Source organism: Spodoptera frugiperda, chromosome 26, assembly GCF_023101765.2.
Source record: "Spodoptera frugiperda isolate SF20-4 chromosome 26, AGI-APGP_CSIRO_Sfru_2.0, whole genome shotgun sequence".
In the NCBI taxonomy this organism is placed as follows: Eukaryota; Metazoa; Arthropoda; class Insecta; order Lepidoptera; family Noctuidae; genus Spodoptera; species Spodoptera frugiperda.
In genome coordinates this window covers 5,105,317-5,126,113 of record NC_064237.1, presented here as the reverse complement: position 1 = coordinate 5,126,113, position 20,797 = coordinate 5,105,317, and the positions used below count along the sequence as shown (strand labels likewise).

Genomic DNA, 20,797 nt, shown 5'->3' with positions numbered 1-20,797 from the left:
CATTTCGAACGATCACGGAGCGTTCTCGTAAACGCCGCGTCATCTTTCCGAGCGGAGGCTCTTCAAAATAAGATAAACCTCCGGCAACTCCGCCCGTTTCCGAAGAGCATTTTACGAGGGTCCGACAAATCCCCGGAATGGTTCAGCGTGGTGCTCAAACTTGCCAATTCTTGTCCCCTCAACCCGCGTTTCAATTTACCCCGCGTACAGTTGTCGGCTCAAATAAAACGTAGCATTTTGTTTTTCAACAATCAACTAGTTCTCGCTTGTTATTTTTATAGCCTGCGTTGTATACTCGAAGGGAACATTACTTTTCGTTGTCATACAAGAAATAAATCGAATGTTTTAATGTCGTTTTATGTCCACACTTGACAGTTTCTCGTTACACTATCAAGATAGAGAGACGAATAAAATATTTCTGTCACGAAACCAGTTCACCATTCCAGTATAGCTGTTCTATAAAAATAAATAAAAAGTAAAGATTACTACTATTCTGGTTAATTATTATTACTTGAGGCCTCAAACCAGTACCTAAGTAGTCTTTTAATGGTTCTATTTCTTCCACATTAGATTCATTGGTATCATCTAATATCCCTACATACATAACGTAACTTATACATATCTAATGACTAATATCATTAAATTATATCTACTCCCAAATAGATATCTGACCTTAGCAACAGACCAAATAGCTAATATCTTTTAAAACCCCAAATACGTATACCAATTAAATTACTACAACAATATCAAAAGGCTAACAAAACAAATAACTAAGAACCTAGGTCAGAGTTATACCTATATACATATAGGTAACTACAAAAGTAATTATGACCCAACCAGTTATGCAGTGACTGATGAGACCACCGGCATTGACGCAGATACCTAAGTACATAGTTTGTCATAATCATTCAATACAAAGCCACGGACATACCTAACAATAAATATTATTTTTATTTATATATATTTGTCACGTTTTTATTCCCCGAAGAGAAATCTACCTATATAAACAGTATATAATATACCTATACGCACTTTAATACCAGTTATATTGTTGCAATGTTTTTGTGTGAAGGTTAACCTGTTTCCATATAGATGTACCTGTTATACCTATTTTCTGAATCAATAACTTTATAAGAAACGTGTTTTGAAGGAAAACATGAAACTATTATTAGTATTAAGTTTGTTAATTGAACAGTTTTAATCATAGGCAAACACAAAGAGGAGACATCAATGGATTTCCCTTTAATATAATGCGTGATACTACGGGGAGCGTGTTACGTTATAAACCACGTCCTATTTTCCATCTAGTGGTCCCATAGTACAGAAACGTTTCCAATAGTCCACATTTGAATGTGCCACTTTCTGAGCGCTTACAACCTATCTACATCTTTTTACCCGACTGCGCCAGAAGGAGGGTTATGTTTTTCGAGAGTATGTATGTATGTATGTATGTATGTATAATTGTTTGGCACGCTCTACAGCCTAAACGGCTTGATGGATTTTGGCTTGTGAGGTGTCGTTGGATTCGTATTTACTGTGAGAGTGACACTGGATATATCAAAATAGTAAAAAAAACAAAATGGCGGATTTTTGGCGCCAAATTTGAATATTTCTCACTCTCTAGCCGGAACGACTCGATGTATGTCAGCTTGATAGGGGTCGTTTGATTCGTATTTACTGTGAGATTGACACTGGATATATCAAAATAATAAAAAAATAAAATGGCGGATTTTTGGCGCCAAATTCAAATATTGTTCACTCTCTAGCCTGAACGACTCGATGGATTTCAGCTTGATAGGGGTCGTTTGATTCGTATTTACTGTGAGAATGACACTAGATACCTATAATTATCAAAATATAAAAATAATAAAACTAAAAGAAAGTAAAATAAAATAATGTAATTTAAAAAACTAAAAAACCCGACTGCGTTTCTTCATAATATGAAAATGAAAAAACCCTAAAACAAGAAAGTCATCGTAAAATTAAAGCAGTCGGGACCCATTCTAGAAAGCAAGCCGTATGTGCTTCATATTTAGAATGGGTCCCGACTGCTTTAATTTTACGATGACTTTCTTGTTTTAGGGTTTTTTCATTTTCATATTATGAAGAAACGCAGTCGGGTTTTTTAGTTTTTTAAATTACATTATTTTATTACTTATAATATCATTAGGCAGGGCCGATTTTTTGTGTCCCAGTGCACAACCACATTATGGCATCTCCTTAACAATCGACTAGGTACGATGTTTTTCTTACAATTTATGATAAGTTGTCTCTTGGAGTATCAAATATTAGAATTCAAAACCGAAAAGTAAAATAATTAAAAAAAAACAGTGATTGAGTGTACTCAGCTACAACCACTTCTGAAAGTAAATGGGTACTTAACCAAACCATAAGGGTTTTATTTTCTTTAGTAAGTAGTAAATTGTAGATATGCAATATAGATATATAAGTACATACGTGTAATTTAACATTATCAAGGTTTATTCCCCGATAGTGTTGACATAGGTACACTTAAGCGACGTACAACTTCAACTTTTCACGAGTTATAAGTTTCATAGTCCCAGGTGGTTCCTATATAAGGTCATTACCATGCAGCGAACAGTCTTTTTTTTAGGAGGAAAATCATCCAATGACTTCTCTCTTCACTCTTCCTTATGCAAGGCGAAAGGGGGTGTCAGACTCTTACTGACTAAAACCATCCCGTTACTACTCCTGGTTTTCAAGCCGGAGCCCCGGTAAACCCACTAGGTAGTCCGCAGCTCCGGACCGAACACAGTCTAGATTCTGATCGGTAAGTCGAAAAATGCAATAATAGATTTCCTCCTACCCTCAAGGCATTTAATAAGCACGCAGGCACTTGTGAATACTCGAGGTGGCGCTTCATAAGTCCGAGGCCATGTGTTTTTATGGCCGCGGGAATGCGCCACCTCCGGGTGGGTTCCAGATCATGGCAGGAGGGGTTTCCATCGGCATCGAGGTGACGATGAAGTACCTGGGACTCGTCCGCGACAGTCGGTGGAAATTCGAGGAACATTTCCGACGTTTGGCTCCCAAGTTGGAACGGACGGGGGCTGCCCTAAAGCGGCTCCTACCCAACCTCTTGGGACCAAACGTCTCCTGCCAGAGGTTGTACGCGGGGATTGTGCGGTCCATGGCCCTCTATGGGGCCCCAGTGTGGGCGCCAAATCTACGGCGACGACCAGCTCGTGCGCTGGTTTCATCCCAGAGGGTCATGGCCATTCGGATGATCCGTGGATACCGCACGATCTCCGGGGAGGCGGCTAACCTCCTTGCCGGATCACCGCCGTGGGATCTGGAGGCGAAAGTGCTCGCGCACGTATACAGCCTACGTGCGGAGGCGCATCGCCGGGGTGAAAGTCCACTGCCGCGCCAGATTAGTGCGTGGCGGGATGAACTCCGGCGCGATCTCATGGCGGAATGGAAGCAACGACTGTCGCAACCGAGGGCTGGGCTCGCTGTTATAGCAGCGGTAAGTCCCCTCTTTGAGGAGTGGCTAGAGAGGCGTCACGGCGTCCTCACCTACCGCCTGACGCAGGTGCTTACTGGACACGGAAGGTTCGCCCGGGTGTCGGCATTGCGTGGACCACCCGGAGGACACGGTGGAGCATACAGTAGCGGTGTGCCCTGCATGGGCTGAGCACCGCCGTGTCCTTAGGGATGTGATCGGCGACGGTGACCTCTCGCGTCCGGCTTTGGTTCAGGCCATGGTGCGGAGCGAGGGGGAATGGGACGCCGTCTCCTCCTTCTGCGAAGCAGTTATGCTAGCTAAGGAGGAGGCGGAGCGCGTGAGGGAACGATCCTCCTCACGCCCCAGCCGCCGCAGAAGACACTCCGGGCGTCGGGGATCGCGTGACGATCTCCGGCCACCATAAGTGCGGGTCTGCGGACGGCGAGCAAGGGTAGCTCGCCGCCCGACCAGAACCAGACCCGTGCGTACGGCGCGTCGCGTTCCGCGCGCGCCTCAAAGAGCCAGACCACCACAGATGGGGCCCAGTAGGGCTGATGCCTGATCCGGAGCTGCGGACAACGTAAAAGGTTACCGGGGCTCCGGCTCAAAGCAGGAGAAGGAACGGGGTGGTTTTTAGACAGTAAGAGTCTGACACTCCCTCCCGCCTCACCCAAGGCGGGAGAAGTCATTGGATAATTTTCCCCCTCAAAAAAAAAAAAAAAAAAAGGCACTTGTGAATCATCTTATTGAAATTGACCGTCTCTTTTTTATTTAGTAAAGTTAGGATGCTGGAAGTTAGGAGGCAGTAGAACAAGCAAGAACGTTTTCTTTACATTTCTATACTCAACTGTTGGACGTGGTAACTCGAATAATTTCAAGCCACGCCAGGGGCTCATAGTCATGCGTGACGAACGATGTAGCTAATAATGTTTATATCTCACGATATTTATAATACAAAAATAGTGAAAGTATACAAAACGTAAAGAAACAGTATTATATAGGTAGATAAGTATAGATAGGTGCTATATGAGAATGGAGTCGAGTTTTTGAGGAGAATTCCCGCGGGCCTGTGAGAGCTCGTAACTACAAATTGGCAATAGATAGATGCGTATCGAAGACACGATATAAAACGCTGACAATCGCTGTGACGGTTTTTTTTTATAAAAGCCTATCGCCACTGTGTCCTTGTATTCATCGTTTGTGTTTTCAATGTGCTATACAAGCCATAGTTTTATGAGATTAGACATTCCTATATAATAATAATAATGTCAAGTGTAACTTGTACTTAATGTACTAAAAATGTAGATACAAAATAATAAAACAAAACATATTATATGACTGCTTGGTTTTGGCAGTAGCTGGGTAACTGGCTGCCGTGCAACGTATAGTGAGTTTGATTCCTACACGCAGAAACTCTTTTGTGATCTGTAAATTATTGTTTAGGATCTGAGTGTCTTGTGTATGTGAAATTGGGTAGGTACATAAACGCACTCACGATACAGGAGAAAATCTTAGTGTGGGGAGATAAATAACGGCGAACGCGGTTATTGTTAAAAAAACAATTTATTTAATTATTACAATGTTTATAGTAAGAGTGGTTCTACAAGACTAAAATTAATTAATGAATTATTTCTAATGCTAAATCTGCAACGCTGCATTTTACTGGGTCACGCGTAGTGGCACGGGTTCCTTCCTTGGCAACGTCAGCGGTATCAGGCCTTAGGCGATTGCCTAACTCCTCCCTCCTTAAGATAGAAGCGCGTCCCGCAGCTTCCAATGACATCGTTGGTGACAGGAACATTTGCAAGTTTTTCTTGTTGCCCTTGTTGTCGTCTCCGTTGCCACAGCTTCCAAATGATTGCTGATATGAGGATGAGGTAAAGGCCGAGTGTTGACCAGCTTGGCGTAGTCATCATGGTCTGCCAGTCGATGGTAGGTTGTTGTATGTTTTCCGCTCGGTCCATCAGCTCGTGAATGCCATCTAGCGACATGTCTTCTAAATGTAAGTTGAAGTGGACTTCCTCCTCTGGCATAAGATTAGTTTTACTGGGAAGTGGTATGATTTCGTCAACTGTAACGGTGTTTATGTTTGTCTTCAATGTCTGGTTGAATATGTTCAGTTGGCAATCGCCAGTGATGCTGGCGATATATATTCCTGTTAACTTCTTGTATTCAGATGTTCTCCCACAGCGTGTTTTCATTATTGCCTCTCTTGTAGGGATGATCAGCCATTTGTTGTCTTCTAGTTTTTGTATTTTCCCTTGTTTTAAGTTCATTTTGGCTCGTGTGCAGTTTGTGTTTTCTTGTTTGATGAGGGCCATTATGCAATCTTCAGATTTCTCTATGGGCTGGGTGTTCAATGATGTACAGAGTTGGACGTCTTGCGTGATCTTCTTGCAGTCCTCATCTAGGTATGAGTACTCGTTGGCTCCCAGTACTAGGTATTTGGCTTTAGGGATAATTGTTAGGTTTTGCTTGTCGGGAATGGAATATAGGTGGATAAGGTCATAGAGGTTAGAATCAATGGAGGGGATATCTAGTATAAATGTCAGAGTGTGGTCTGTGCTATACGCTTTAACACTTATAGACTTTTCTATGCTATGAATATTTTCTATATTAATATTATGCACTGGTCTAAATTGGTTGGTTTTTTGAATAGCTACCAATTCGTTAATAAGACTCAGTGGGGGTATTATACTCGGGTGCATAATTTCTAACTGCGCGAAGGTCATAGCGTCTTCTAAGATAACAAGCTTGTCTAAAACTAACTGTAAGCTAAAATCTATCTGAATGTATAAATCTAAGAAATGTAACCTACTTATAACTAGATTATTACTAAGATCGGCGTTTCTTAACATTGCACCTATCTTCTTTTGGTTATCGTCTAGGAGGCGAAACTGTTTACTGAATTCTTCCATTGCATGCTTTGCTATAAATATTGTTTGTTTTTGCGCTGTATTGAGATTACGGGCTGAGTTTCGTAGATTTGAAATTTCCGTTTCAAATTTCATCGCATCTTCATGATCTAAGTTGCCTGTAATGGTTTTGACTATGGAACCTAAACCGTTTATTAGACCACGTTTAAATCTATGATGAGGTGCAATAAACGCTATTTTCTTACCTATTAATTCTAAACTATTATCTATTTGATCTTTATAAGCTCTATTGGCGTCTTCTTTATTTTCAGCAGCTTTAGTACTGGCATAGAATGCTATAATCTTTATAGTGGTTTCATGTAAATACGATATGTTATATACGCAAGCTAACCTGAATGTATCTACTTGTTTCAATATTTGGCCTTGTTTTAACAATATAATACCATTAGTGTTATCTATGGGATTGAGAGTCAGGTTGGCGGTTGCGTAGAGCACGAGGGCTCCTGCGATGAGACTTCTGGAACAAGGTGTGGCCTTCTTAAGAGTTTGAAGTGAACTCGGATAGATTTCGAATTGGGGTGGTTTCCTATAATTTCTGCCACGTTATTAGGGTGAAGGTGAATAATTTTATACGGACCTTTAAATACTGGTTTCGTTTTGTCACTCCTCGTGGTTTTGGCGATTTGTTTATATACTGTTTCACCTACCTTAAATGATATTGCTTCAGCTGCTTGGTTTCGCCTTTCGATTATTTGCTCTTTGTTATGTGATACATGAGCTGCTATGCATTCTTGTACTGCTTCTGCATTTTTTCGATGATTAAGTACGTAATCTTGGTAAAATTCTTTGGGATAGAACAGCTCTAACGGGTTCCTAGATGCTGTATGACCAAATAGGAGCTCGCGTGGTGTATAGCCTGTTGTAGAATGTATTGCATTGTTGTAAGCGATAATAGCGTATTTCATTAGTAGCTGTATGGGGTCGTCTTTATTTATCATTCTCTGGATTCGTATAATTTCAGCAATGGTTGAATGAAATCGTTCTATAGGTGAATTGGAATTTGGGTTATAAGGTGTTGTGAAATGAATATGAATATCGTGTGATGCACATATCTCTTTTATTACATCGTTATCGAATTTTGTATCTGAGTCTGTAGTAATTTTAAGAGGTAATCCGAATACAGAAAATACTTGGAGTAGGGCTTCTGCGATATGAACGCTACTGGACGCATTTAGAGGCATTGCCTGGGCAAATTTGGAAAAATTGTCTATGATTGTTAAGAAAGTGGCACCTCCGGTGCTGTAAAGATCCATAAACAGATGTTGGAACGGTTTTACAGGTGTTTCAGTTAGAGCTAGGGGAGGTTTCAAGGGGTGTCTTTCGTATTTGGCTTTTAGGCAGAGGTCACATTGGTTAATGAATCTTTGTATAGTTAGCAACATGTTAGGCCAGTGGTAATTCCTCTGTAGTTGTTTATAGGTCTCTTGAATACCCCGGTGCGATGATTTCCCTTCGTGATATCGTTTAATGAGTTCCTGTTGTTCTGTTTTATTTTCAACAAGTGTAACTCGCGAAGTACATCTTATTAACTTAGGTCCCCTATCGTTGAAAATAGTGGTATAAACTTTTGAGAAAGCTAAATACAAGTGTTCGTCATAGAAATAGCAGTGAAAAACGCGATCTGCTATTGTGTGCTCCTTTAGGAACTTTACGATTTCCGATTCAGTGTTGTTTACCGGTATAAAGACATCTTTAATGACTGTCCTAGAATTTGTCGACCTGTCTTCGACTCTATATGTCGAACCTGGGGTGGATCTGATATAAAATTGTTTCAATTGTTTATCTATGGCATCTGATAGAATAGGAATACCATTATTTTCGTTATCTGGTTGAGTATGATTTGTTGAGACTAATTGATCAGGATCTAATGTTACGATGCTCATTGAGTCTGTGCCAGTTTGACCAGTTTGAGAAGGATTGTTGTATCTTATTTCTACGTCATTATTATTAATAGGTTGGTCATTGGTGTTGTCAGTTCTGTCCGTGTTATGTCTGTTGTCATTATGTTCTGGGTTGTTATTCTCTCTTTCAGCTTCTCTACGAGCATTCTCGAAGATTCTGTTTATTATGTCGTCGTCGTCATTGTCGTCGAAATTAACAGCTAGTGAATCTATACTATTGTGAAATATTTTTGCTCTTGATAGAGCATCTGCATTTGTATTTTGTTTACCCTTTTTGTATACTACTTTATAGTCATACTCAGCTAACTTCAGTTTCCAACGGGTCAGCTTAGAATTAGGGTCTTTTAGACTCATTAGCCATGTAAGAGGTCTGTGATCTGTATATATAGTAAATTTCCGACCATACAAGTAGGGTCTGAAATATTTGATAGCCCAAACTATGCCTAACAGCTCCTTTTCTATAGTCGAGTATCGAGTCTCTGTGTCTGATAATGTTCTCGAGGCAAAGGCTATAGGTTTGTCTGAACCCACTATGCCTTGGGACAGTACTGCTCCTAGCGCAAAGTCAGATGCGTCTGTTGTCAAAATGAAAGGTTTGTCAAAGTCAGGATATTGGAGTATTGGTGCATTTGTCAGGATTTGTTTGCATTTGTCTACTGCGTCTAAAAATTCGTCAGTGTGTACTACTTTAGCATTCTTTTTAAGGCATGATGTTAGAGGCTTTGTCAGTTTGGCAAAGTCTTTGATAAACTTTCGGTAGTAGCCTACTAGCCCTAAGAAAGCTTTTATGTCCTTTTGTGTCTGTGGGATGGGAAAGTTTAAGACTGCTTTAATCTTATCTTTATTTGGATTGAGTCCTTGGTCAGTTAATTCGTGTCCTAAGAAGTTCACGTGTTTCTGCAAAAATTCGGATTTGTCTAACTGAACTTTAAGATTATGCATTTTGAATCGCTGAAATACTTCTTTTAGTTTTTCGTTATGACTCTGAAGTGACGTGGCTGCGATTATTACATCATCAAGGTAAGTAAAGACGTTATCTATACCTCTGAGTATATGATCCATTAGTCGTTGGAAAGTACTCGGGGCATTTTTTAAACCAAAGGGCATCCTTAAGAACTCATAGTGTCCTCTTTCAGTAGTGAATGCAGTCTTCTCTACGTCCTTTGGATGCATTTCTAATTGGTGGTACCCACTGGCTAAATCCAGGGTAGTAAAATACTGAGCTCGCCCTAGTCTGTCAAGGATGTCATTGATATTTGGTAGGGGATATTTGTCCTCTATGATTCGGTCGTTAAGTCGTCTGTAGTCAATTACAAGTCTCCATTTAACTTTTCCGGATGCATCCGGCTTCTTTGGAACGATATGCACAGGGCAGGACCAAGGAGAAATACTTTCCCTAATTATTCCCTGATTCAATAGGTTATCTACCTGCTTTTGTATCTCCAGTCTCTGTTGAGGGGCTTGTCTATAGCTCCTTACAAAGATAGGCGTTTCATCAGTTAGTCTTAGTTCATGTTTAACGGTGTGAGTGAAAGATAGAGGGATACCTTCGCAATAAAATATATCTCGATATTGATAACAGATTTTTGTAACCTCGCGTTTTTCTTCGTCATTCATGTGGTTGGTACGTATTTTCTTTAAGTTTTCGCAAAGTTTCTTGTCTATGTCAGTCTTATTCTTACTCTCAATCATGTTAATATCATGCGTTTGATTGTTATTTTGCAACTGGGATGGTAATGGATTTAGAGGTAATGGACAGTTATTACTGATTATTTGCCCTGTATTAGTGTAATTAACAATCGATGTTTTAAAAGTCCCGTTTTTAACTGTTACTACTGCAGCAGGAGATTTAAGTCCCTTAGACCAGGTAAAATCGTCGACGATATAATTGCCATCAGTATAATTAGTTTTTACTGTAATGAACTTTTCACACCTAGGTTCAATTTTAACTTGTTTTACTGGATATTCGAAATAAATTGGTATCTCTGTATTATAGGTACGTAGAACCTTTCTTTTGAAATCAATACTACATCCTAGTTCTTTTAAAAGGTCCATACCGATGAGGCCTTTATATTTGGGATCAAAGTCGAATAATAAAAATTTATGGTATTTATCGGTGTTAAAGAGAGGGGGTAAAGGTAAAATTGCAACGTAATCGTGACGAGTAGTAGCATGCGCGGTTTTAACTTGGAACGGCTCCCGTTTTACAAAATGTTCGAAGTTAGTATCGACTATTACATCGGGTGATATAGTACAACTTGAAGCTCCCGTATCTAACAAAAATTTACCTCCAAATTCTGGCAGTTCTATATAGGGCAGGTGATCTTTACCTTGGTGATTGAGATCGAAGGTATTTATCAACTCAGCTCTGACTGGTCCTCGTCCAGGGAAAAATCCTGTTGAGATGGTTCTTCTGCCGCCATACCAGGCGAATAGTCGTATTCTTGGTTGTCGTAACACTCACCATTGCTATAGGGGTCGTAGTGGTCGTGATGGTATTGCCCTTGACTGTGTTGTGTGAAGAACATTTGTTCAGCAGCAAACTGTGGTTTTGGTATTTTATCTACTGACCTCATAGTGACATCGGACACTCTCTGTGGTGGGTTGACTTGCTGGCGGGGCACGTTCGGTTGTGTCCTAAAGTTGCTAGAATTCCTAAATGTACCGGATGCACTAGGTTTTATTGGGCCTGAAACTGGACCTGTTTTCCAGGGTGCGGTGCCTTGGCCTCGGTATTGCTTTGGCTCTTGGTTCCAATTATTACGTAGGGGAAAATTACTAGCGTGTGGTAAGGTCTGGTTATTTTTAGGAAATTCTTTTTGTTTAGCTTGCATAGATAACTGATTAAAGTTGTTATTAAATCTATTAAATGCTATTCGCGCCTCTTCTTGTCTAGCTGTTACTATAGCCGCTTCAAGGGTAGCAGGCTGCGCAATACGTACGCCAACCGATACCTGGAAGTCTAGGTGATTCACGTATTGATCAATGACCATACTCTCATAGTATGACTTATCTGTATGTCTGCCTACTACGTTCAATGTGTCTAAAATATCTCGTAAACGCTTACCAAATGCTTCAGCGTCTTCATTTTTATTCCGACGTAAACGTGTCAATTCCTGCATTAATTGTATTTCATTACGCGGCTCACCTAGCCTTCTTGTTAACGCATTTTTTATAGCTTGCCAGGTGTCCACATTTGCTTCCGAAGCTAGAGCACTAATCGCATTGCCGCTCAATTTACTTTTAATTAAGCTAATAATTGCTGCGCTCTCCCTAACCGGTGCTTCTAATAATGATAATACATTTTCTACTTCCTTAATATAATAATTTAAAGTTTTAGGATTACCATCAAATTTTGGTAATAGTTCGGAGACGAACTTGAAAGTTGCTAATTCAATGCTTGTTGGCATGGCCATGACTGACGTCTAAATTACTCGATTTCGTAAGAAAAAAAAATTACTAAAAATAGTATTCTGCTTATACTCTATTGGATATAAGCGTGAAGTTATCGTATTCCAGAGTGTTATACGAGTCGCGATTGTAGCGAACAAGTAAACATCAATTAATTATATTATAAGTGTATTTTATTTTTTTGCAACGTTTGCAAAACGTGACCTATAGGTACTTAAAATGTTACGTACACGTGTATCTACAGTAGTGGTATGTTTATAGCGATTTTAGCGTATACACAAACACACATAAAAACAGTAAGAATACGACAGGAAATATAGCATAGGATACTGGAAGTTCAACTAGCACTCACCCTAATATCTTATGCATCTCCAGCCGGGCCTTGTAGAACAGCAGGATCTCCAATTCTCCGGAACTCCCGCAGGATACTTGGTGTTCGTCGCCGTAGGTTCGAATACTGGATCGCGAGGATAACGATTGGTACCGTACACCCAAGCTGAAGAGTTCTATTCAAGCTGAGTGCCGCGATCCTACCGACTGCGCCAGATAAATAACGGCGAACGCGGTTATTGTTAAAAAAACAATTTATTTAATTATTACAATGTTTATAGTAAGAGTGGTTCTACAAGACTAAAATTAATTAATGAATTATTTCTAATGCTAAATCTGCAACGCTGCATTTTACTGGGTCACGCGTAGTGGCACGGGTTCCTTCCTTGGCAACGTCAGCGGTATCAGGCCTTAGGCGATTGCCTAACTGGGGCAACGATTTTTTTTTGAAGTACATATTTTCCGACGATATAACATTAGGTAATTTGCACATTTTCGCAAAATTCCAACAATAACACTGAATCTATAATTTTTATTATTAAATCCAGTATCCTGTGTATGACGACAAACTAATTCCCCACGGGTGTTACCCACATTTAGTATCTGCACTTCCTCTACATTTAATAACAGATGATGTTATCTTTCCGGTGTTGAAATTTTTTGCACAAAACCCAGATATGGCATGCGGCGAAAATGTAATCCTAACAAAAAAATCCACTTGCCCTTCAGACTACTAGATACCTATATACAAAACCGGAGCTGAGGACTACCTAGCAGGTTTACCAGGGCTCTGGCTCAAAAGGCAAGAGTAGGAACGGGGTGGGTTTTAGTTAGTAAGAGTCTGACACTCCCTCTCGCCTCGTCCAAGGCGGGAAAAGTCATTGGATGACTTTCCCCCTTAAAAAAAACCTGTATACAAAAAGCAACTTCATTTAGAAAGACATACTAAATTAACTAAAAATCAAGGTTTACTCACGTAAGTTAATGGAGAAAAACTCTACTAATTTCGAGTCACAGAGGGACTCTTACTCATGAGCAGCTTTAGTTAACTTCTATTCAAATTAAACGTTTCCAAATACAAATGTGTTCACAAAACATGTTCCTTACTAAACAATTTCATAATAGGTATGTTTATGTTATGTACCTTTTTGTCTAAACCTCTTCAGTCTTCTTTATTTACGTAATACACAATTTTTCTCAGAAAATTTTTATATTTTACTCGTCGCTCGCGTAACTCGGATGCCTCTCTTCATGACGTTAATCTAGACAAGTTACTTTGCAAAATATGAAATTTTGTTATTTATTCGGCACCTGTTTGGTTATGTATAAATAAACAATCTTTAAAGTCTTCTAGTCGTAGTTTTATAGTATTACTTTGAAAATGTGCAATTTTATTTGCATGCGCAGTGTGTTATGGAAGAAAGATGAATTTACATGTGATAATTTATTGGTTTACTCTTAAATCTTTTTTAGAGTCTGGTTAAGTAATAGCAGTTTTTCGTTTTCGAAAACTCTCAGTAGGCTCTCATTTATTTGAACAGTTGGTCCCAAGTTCGCAAGTCTTGATTTCGATTTCAAGGTCGAGCAAACATTTTCATTCCCTTCTATCAAAAGTACCATATAGAAGTCTAAGAGATAAATGGTGAGACCTTGTCTCTGTTGGTGACAATATTTATTTAAATGCAACAATTCAAAGGGCTCATCACGACAAACCTTTGTTTCCCTCATACTTAATTTGGGTAAACTGCATTATAACATAACTCATAATCGTACATATGTGCTGATCGAGGTTCAAACGTCAACATACAAAACTACCCTATATTACACCTATAATAACATGGTTTAAATGGATTTTCAACTTTATTACAAAAACATAAGGTACAAAATCCATAACAAAATCATAAGTTAATACGATTAGACGTCTAATACACACTTTTACAAATCAAGTTATTGAAACCAGTTGTTATCATGATCTCGCTTTGTATGATCTTTCTAAACATTCGCAGGTCAGGTTATACTGGTTGATCTTTACTTGATGTGAAAGTTAAAGTGAGTGTTGTTATAAAAACCAGTATGTGTCCGTCTGTGCGTAAATGAATGGCCTAAAGACAAAAATCTATTGGTGTAACTATTTAAAAAAAATACCATCGTGACCAATATTACTTATTAATATGTACTAGTGTAACATCATTGAGATATAGGAGGAATATAAATAGGTAAATAAGTACTTATTGGGTAAAAATAAACGAAAATATGATATAAAAGAAATTACATTTATTTTAAAATTTTACAATCATAGAAAATTAATCATAATAATAAAATAGTTTTATTCAAATGTTTTTTTCGTCTGCTTCAGGTACTTCGTTTACTGCTTTGGCACTGAAAAGAAAAAAAAACAATATTATAATAATGTCATATCTAATACAACTTAAATCTATGTATATTAATTAATTCATATTAATGAATAACAATTAACTACTAAAAACAAAAATAAAACAAGTTTTTTAGTACGGAACCCACTTTAAATGTGCCCGAATCACACTTGACCAACTTTTTTTGTAGTTTCTCAATATTTGAACCTCTAAACTCGTATTTTATTTTGATTTACCAAGCCATTACAAACTAATTTTAGAAACTCTCAAAAGCCAAGATATCAAGGTCGAACATTTACATAAAAAATTTACCCGTTTGTCTATAAACAAAATGTCACAATCATTTACAAAGAGAGGTTAGTTTTATTTACGCTTTATCTGTACGGTACTATGACAAATCCGAAAACAATGGATTCCTGTTAAAAACATAATCAAGTACGCCTTTGTTATTGTGTTTATATCGAGCGTACACGCCAATATAAACTCTGGGCGCTTGAGATTACGGTTTACATTACAAAGTATAGATTACAACATGACGCCATGACACGATTCGAACTCGTGCTTAATATAAACACGGCAGCGATCAAAACTCTAACGTAATAGAAAATGGGTACTCACATCTTAAACCGAACATATTCTTCCTCTCGTCCTCAGTGTAGTCGGCGAATTTGTTAATACCGAAAGTGGCGCTTGTGCTCTCCTCGTTCAACTTATTGATCTTCTTCAAGCTCTCGACGAACGCTTGGAAATGCACTTGTTTATCATTTTCATCCTTATATTCCCTTTCGTAGTCCTTTATGAATTGTTCGAAGAGTTCATCGGCCCTTTCTAAGTCGTAATGCTCCTTTGGGGGAGGACTTAAGTCAGAGGGCGCAGAGCTCGCCATTGCTGCCACTACGAGAATCAACACGACACTGACGGAACGCATCGCTAACGATAGGGCACTTGTTTCTTTGTTAACAAAGTTGCAATGTACTGCGTGCTCACACTCGATTGCTATGTCACTTATATACTCGATGGGCGCTCGATGACTAAATTATTATCTCACAGATGACGCTATTAACCACAACCAGTTCAAACAGACACCATCAAAGTGTATAAATTAAATTGGGTGTGGGTGCGGCCAATCAGATGAACGAATATTCGTGCGGTGTTGCCCGTTTCTGTGAGCATTCAGATCTTGTACAAGTTTGATAAAAAATATCTTAACACAGTAAATACTTCTTAGTGGTGCCAACAGTGATATAACAATGTAATGAAATATTGTAGGCTTCGTGTTATTAAAAATACGTATATAACGAAGTTTAACAATAGTTAAACAATTTAATCTTAGCCGTTTACGTCCTAATATTATGTGCCTATCGTTTTATACTAAGCACGGAAATCAATTTATCCTTGTAAAACAGTTGTGTAAATAAAAAACATAAAATATTTAACTTTATGTATTAAAGTTGTTTCAATTTATTAAAGGTAAAGATGTAAAAACATATTTTAATTAAATCTTACGCTGAACGGATGTTTCTCCATATTTGATTCTGTAAATAAAATTGGGAATATAAAGTTAAAGGAATAAGCAATTATTAATAATAATAAGCTATCGCAATATAATACAGAGAACTCGGTTGTTTGTGAAATATTTTTTTTTTAGAAATAATTTTTCGAAAAGGATGAATTCAAGTTTTAAAATGCAGGCGTTTTTCGAATAAATGAACCTCCTAAAAATCAAAAACTTTCCAAATGTGTCATTTAGTAAAATTATTGATTTGTGAAAAATACAAGTTAAGAATTTTTTTAAATTATTCGACCGAAAAAAATTGGAGGTGGTTCTCAGTTTAATCTGTATATATTTTTGTCCGCGATTACCTCGCAATTGGCTGAACAACTTTAAGTATAACCTGACTTCGAAAAAAGGAGATTGAAATCCATGGAAGCTTCCGTCAAAGTTACAAAATCATAATATTATGAAGTACATACTTAAGTACTTACATACATACATTTGTTCATATTGGAAACTGCATCGCCTGTAACTCCTCCAGTGTCAAATCAGCAAACTCGTCGATCACCTGCCAAGCTCCCCTTTTTTTAATCTTCTGATTAATCCTATTTATTGTCTCCAAATGAATCTTAAATGCTTCATAGTGCGTTAGCAAATCAGTTATATTATTATAAACCTTCTTATGGTCTATTACGAATTGTCTAAACAACTGCGGTGATGTTTTCAGATCATAGTATCCAATATTTTTATCAAGTGACCACACAATAGCAATAACTATTACTAAAGTGAGCAATGGAAATGTAATACAATTCATTTTCACGTAAACTCGTGTATCGCGATACTAGGAAAACAAGGTTTTGGTCGTCAGCGAATCTATAATGTGTTGTTATATGCAATTACGGCTATCGTTCAATTTATTGATTTGCTGTTGTTATAATTAGGTATAACATGCTACTAGCAACATTTTATTATTTCATTATTTCAAGAGGCGAGGTGTCATTCGAAGTGGAGGACTAAGTGAACCTTTTTTCAGTAATGGTCGTCTTCTGACTGATAATGATGATGATGACTGCTGCGCCATAATAATGTAGCGTGCGGTCCTATTTGCCAATAGAGAATTTCGTGATGCAAATTCAAAGAGCAGTTCTAACAAAATAGAGCTACAATGATAAGACATATTTAAAAATAGCTCATGGTACATTAGCGCGATCGGGTGAACTCAAACACGTAAGCCCTTATTGTGCGTTTCTGATGTAAAGTGCAAGCTTCTTCACTATAAAATATTGCTGTTCAGTACTCTAATTTAGTCAATATAAGATCACAAAAATCTTTATGCATACAGCGCCTGATAGATTCAATTAGCAAGGTGTTGCACGTTTCATACTCTGTGGTAGCATAGTTTGATAAGTTTTGAAAACGTTATTTCATTGAAACTTATCCTCGAAGCGGCAATGTAAAACCGCCTATTCAAAGTCATTTGACGAAAAATTGCATTACTGCATGCCTTCATCAAATGGATAACGTTCTAGCGACGAGATCTATAGTCCGGCCAAATTAGACATTTGACTCAAGACAAATCCACACATAGCTGAAAATTGGTACAAATGTTCAAATCACAATTATAAACATTGTGTCAAAAGTCCCAATTGATCCTGTTTAAGGAAAAAATTTTAGCGAGGTAAGAAGGTCCAAAAAATTGGTTTTTCGCGTTTTTCTTGAAAACGGGTCTTATCGCAAATATACTTCAGGCATAATTTGTAGATCAGGAAATTTCCTATAAAAAAGGTATCAACAATTTTTATCAATACACTATAGAGACACTATTTTTTCCCCCATGGAAGCGTCTAACTTTCAAACGATTGATTTTGATGAAAAATTGCATTTGCGTTCCTATATACATTCCTTTTATGCATTCCTATATACAATGGAAGTAGGTGTATAAAGTATAGTATAAGTAGTTACTTAAATAAATTCGCTTGGATGCACTTTCCCTACTCTAAAGTTTCGGGCGTCCATGGGTGGTGTCGATCGCTTACCATCAGGTGACTGCCAACCTATTTCATAGAAAACCAACCACGAGGAGATTTGTTAAGAAAAAACCGTAAATAATACAAAGCAAAATAATGATCATTCTTTATTGTTAAGTTTAAATCCAACTCGATAGATGCGGTTGTGTAATATTCGTCATCAGTTGCTGACTGCAGGTGCTAACGTTGGAACTAGAAAGGAAAAAAAGAAGTGTCAATATACTATAGGTGGGTATTTTTTTTTTTCGCCGAAGTGATACCACGATCCCGGACAGTCAGAATCCCATTATGACGTAAAACTAGTAGATATTTTCTCAGTAATTTCACGAATAAATGAACAAACCGTTATTTTCAATAAAATTAATTTAGTATGCCCCACGATACGATAGTTATTTTCCAAAAATGCTCACTTAATAGTCCACGCGTCTTTATTAAATCTTCTTTGGTATAGTCAGCCATATAATTAAGATCGAATACGGCACTGTCGCTCACTGCATTATTTCTGTTAATTTCTTTTAAGGTTTCAACAAATGCTAGGTAATGCGCATTTTTGTCAGCTTCATTCTTATATTGCTTATTGAAGTCTTTAATGTACTTCTTAAACAATTCTTGAGCTTTATTTACATCGTAATATGGTTTATTATTAACTTCATCACTGTTTTCATCTTTGACTTTGTCTTTAACTTTATTTTTATCCGCGCGTGCCGCTTTCACGTCATCGTTATCTACATCGTCATCTAGTTTATCATTAACTAAATCTTTTACTTTATTTTTTACTTTATCTTTATTTTTATTTGTAACTTTATCTTTATCCGCCGGTGCCGCATTTACTATTGCGACTACAACGAGTGCCAATACAATACCGAACAAACGCATCCTCGTAGTGGAGTAAACCTACTACAAAGTTTTAATATACTGTGAGTTGATATCCAAGTATATGTCACTTATATACTTGTATATGGGTCATCGATAGTCAAATGATTACTATATTGGTAATACAGACGACTCTAACATCCATGCCCATAACAAATTCACACTAGCAATAAAATGTATTATTATACCTTTATGTAATAAATTGAGCCAAACAGATTCCAAAATTCTGTCGCGTTAGCGTAATATTGACAATGATATATTGTAGAAGAGACGTGCAAGATCTACCTTCACCGTTCTGATACTTCGATGATTTTTATTAAATACTAACTATTTCCGTGCAGTTTCACCCTCTCTGCTCGGCTCCTATTGATCGTAGCGTCTATTTTATATATCATAGCTTTCCTCGATAAATGACTATCCAACACAAAAAGTATTCAAATTAGTACAATTAGGCGTAAAGAAGAGCCGAGTAGCTAGGCTACGAAGATATAATAGCTGTGAATATGAAACTATGTGACGGTTTCCACTGATAGTAAACTATGTACTAGCTATGCAAGGAAGATGCGCAGCTCAAGTATGCGACGTATTGATAGTAGGGAAACCATCTACAGGACATATTTATAGCACGCGTCCATAGCACTCATCCATAGCACACATCCATAGCACACATCCATAGCACACATCCATAGCACGCATCCATAGCACGCATCTTTCCATATAAAAAACATAGTTTAGCTGAGTCCGTTTTCACCAGTGTTAAGGTATGTGTACGAGCCATCTGTTTTTGTTGTTGTTTAAACTAGATGCATTCCAGAAAAACTAACTTATTCCTTAACGTAGCGTTGCCATGCAATGCAAATATGACATGCCATGCTTTGGAAATACAAAGCTAAAATAACACATTCAGAATCGTTAGATATTTCTTAGTAGGTAATGGCTATCTAGAAAGCAAAAGGATGAGGACAATTCTTTCTTATTTCTTTATTTATTTCAAAGGAAACATTAACATTTTCTTCTGTGTCGTGGGCTCGTTTACCAACACAAGACTTCATTCATACATCACACCCAAACCGGGAATAATAAATGCTAAACTTACATCCTGGAAACATCTTTCTCCACTCTTCTTCGGTATAATCAGTGAATTGGTTAAGACCGAATACTGCAGTATTGTTGGGCTCTGCATTATATTCGTTAATTTTTTTTAAGGCCTTGACAAATGCTAGGTAATGCTCATTTTTGGTAGCTTCATCCTTGTAATGCTTGTTGTAGTCCTTAAGGTACTGCTCATACAATTCTGGAGCTTTATCTATATCGTAATGTGGTTTTGGCGTGATTGACGCGTTTGCTATAGCAACTGCAACGAGTACCAACACAACACTGATGGAACGCATCTTCGTAGTGGAGTAAACTTACTACAAAGTTTGAGTGAAATGTGAGTTGATATTCAGTACATGTCACTTTTATACTCGTATTTAGAACCCCGATAATCGAATGATTTACCTCACAAGTGACGCTAATGAGCAAAACCAATTGTTTAAACGAGTAGTAAAATTCATTAAACTATGCATGGATATGAAAAGACGTGACAACGTCTACTTTTTAACCGACTCCAAATAAGGAGGTTCTCAGTTTGAACTGTTTTGATGCAGTTAAGTCTGAAAAATACTATGCTGAAGCATAGTATAAATAAGCATTTAGGAAAAGCTTTAAAAAATATGGAGGCGGTAAAAAAAATAAGATTTTCCCTTCCTTAAGATTACCTTTTGAAAAAAATAATTTAACATACTCTCTGCCTTATTTTTTATTGTTTTGCTTAGAACAAACAGGCAAATATCTAAGAGATTATTCAGTTATTTATAGATATTTTATTTCTTTTTCAAAAATAATTATTGATTACTCAACATTTCCTATATAACTTCCTTCTTCAATTCCTTTTAAGTTTATATTTGAAAACTACATTCTCATATGATATTATCATAATAA

At 37.6% G+C, this 20,797-nt stretch overlaps 3 protein-coding genes across 3 annotated transcripts; all 3 read right to left on the bottom strand.

The window, feature by feature from the left end:
* Positions 1-14,301: 14,301 nt before the first annotated feature.
* On the bottom strand, positions 14,302-15,527 carry LOC118264679 (uncharacterized). The gene is made up of 2 exons (XM_035577267.2): positions 15,038-15,527; positions 14,302-14,426 (listed from the first exon to the last, which is right to left on the bottom strand). The coding sequence occupies exons 1-2, from the start codon at positions 15,345-15,347 to the stop codon at positions 14,413-14,415; spliced, it is 324 nt and encodes a 107-aa protein (XP_035433160.1). The 5' UTR covers positions 15,348-15,527; the 3' UTR covers positions 14,302-14,412.
* A 2,508-nt stretch (positions 15,528-18,035) lies between these two features.
* On the bottom strand, positions 18,036-20,260 carry LOC118264628 (uncharacterized). Its single transcript, XM_035577205.2, has 2 exons — positions 19,911-20,260; positions 18,036-18,133 (listed from the first exon to the last, which is right to left on the bottom strand). The coding sequence occupies exons 1-2, from the start codon at positions 20,203-20,205 to the stop codon at positions 18,102-18,104; spliced, it is 327 nt and encodes a 108-aa protein (XP_035433098.1). The 5' UTR covers positions 20,206-20,260; the 3' UTR covers positions 18,036-18,101.
* On the bottom strand, positions 18,175-19,904 carry LOC118264626 (nipped-B-like protein B). Its single transcript, XM_035577203.2, has one exon. It carries the CDS (start codon positions 18,815-18,817, stop codon positions 18,302-18,304), a length of 516 nt encoding a protein of 171 aa, XP_035433096.2. The 5' UTR covers positions 18,818-19,904; the 3' UTR covers positions 18,175-18,301.
* Positions 20,261-20,797: the final 537 nt, after the last annotated feature.

Bases quoted from the DNA above. Each gene is read 5' to 3' on its own strand.
- LOC118264679 (XM_035577267.2), bottom strand. From the start codon at position 15,347: ATGCGTTCCGTCAGTGTCGTGTTGATTCTCGTAGTGGCAGCAATGGCG.
- LOC118264628 (XM_035577205.2), bottom strand. From the start codon at position 20,205: ATGCGTTCCATCAGTGTTGTGTTGGTACTCGTTGCAGTTGCTATAGCA. The intron at 18,134-19,910 runs GTAAGTTTAGCA...TTTCCTTTCTAG, and splicing joins GAGAAAGATGTTTCCAGGAT to TTCCAACGTTAGCACCTGCA.
- LOC118264626 (XM_035577203.2), bottom strand. From the start codon at position 18,817: ATGCGTTTGTTCGGTATTGTATTGGCACTCGTTGTAGTCGCAATAGTA.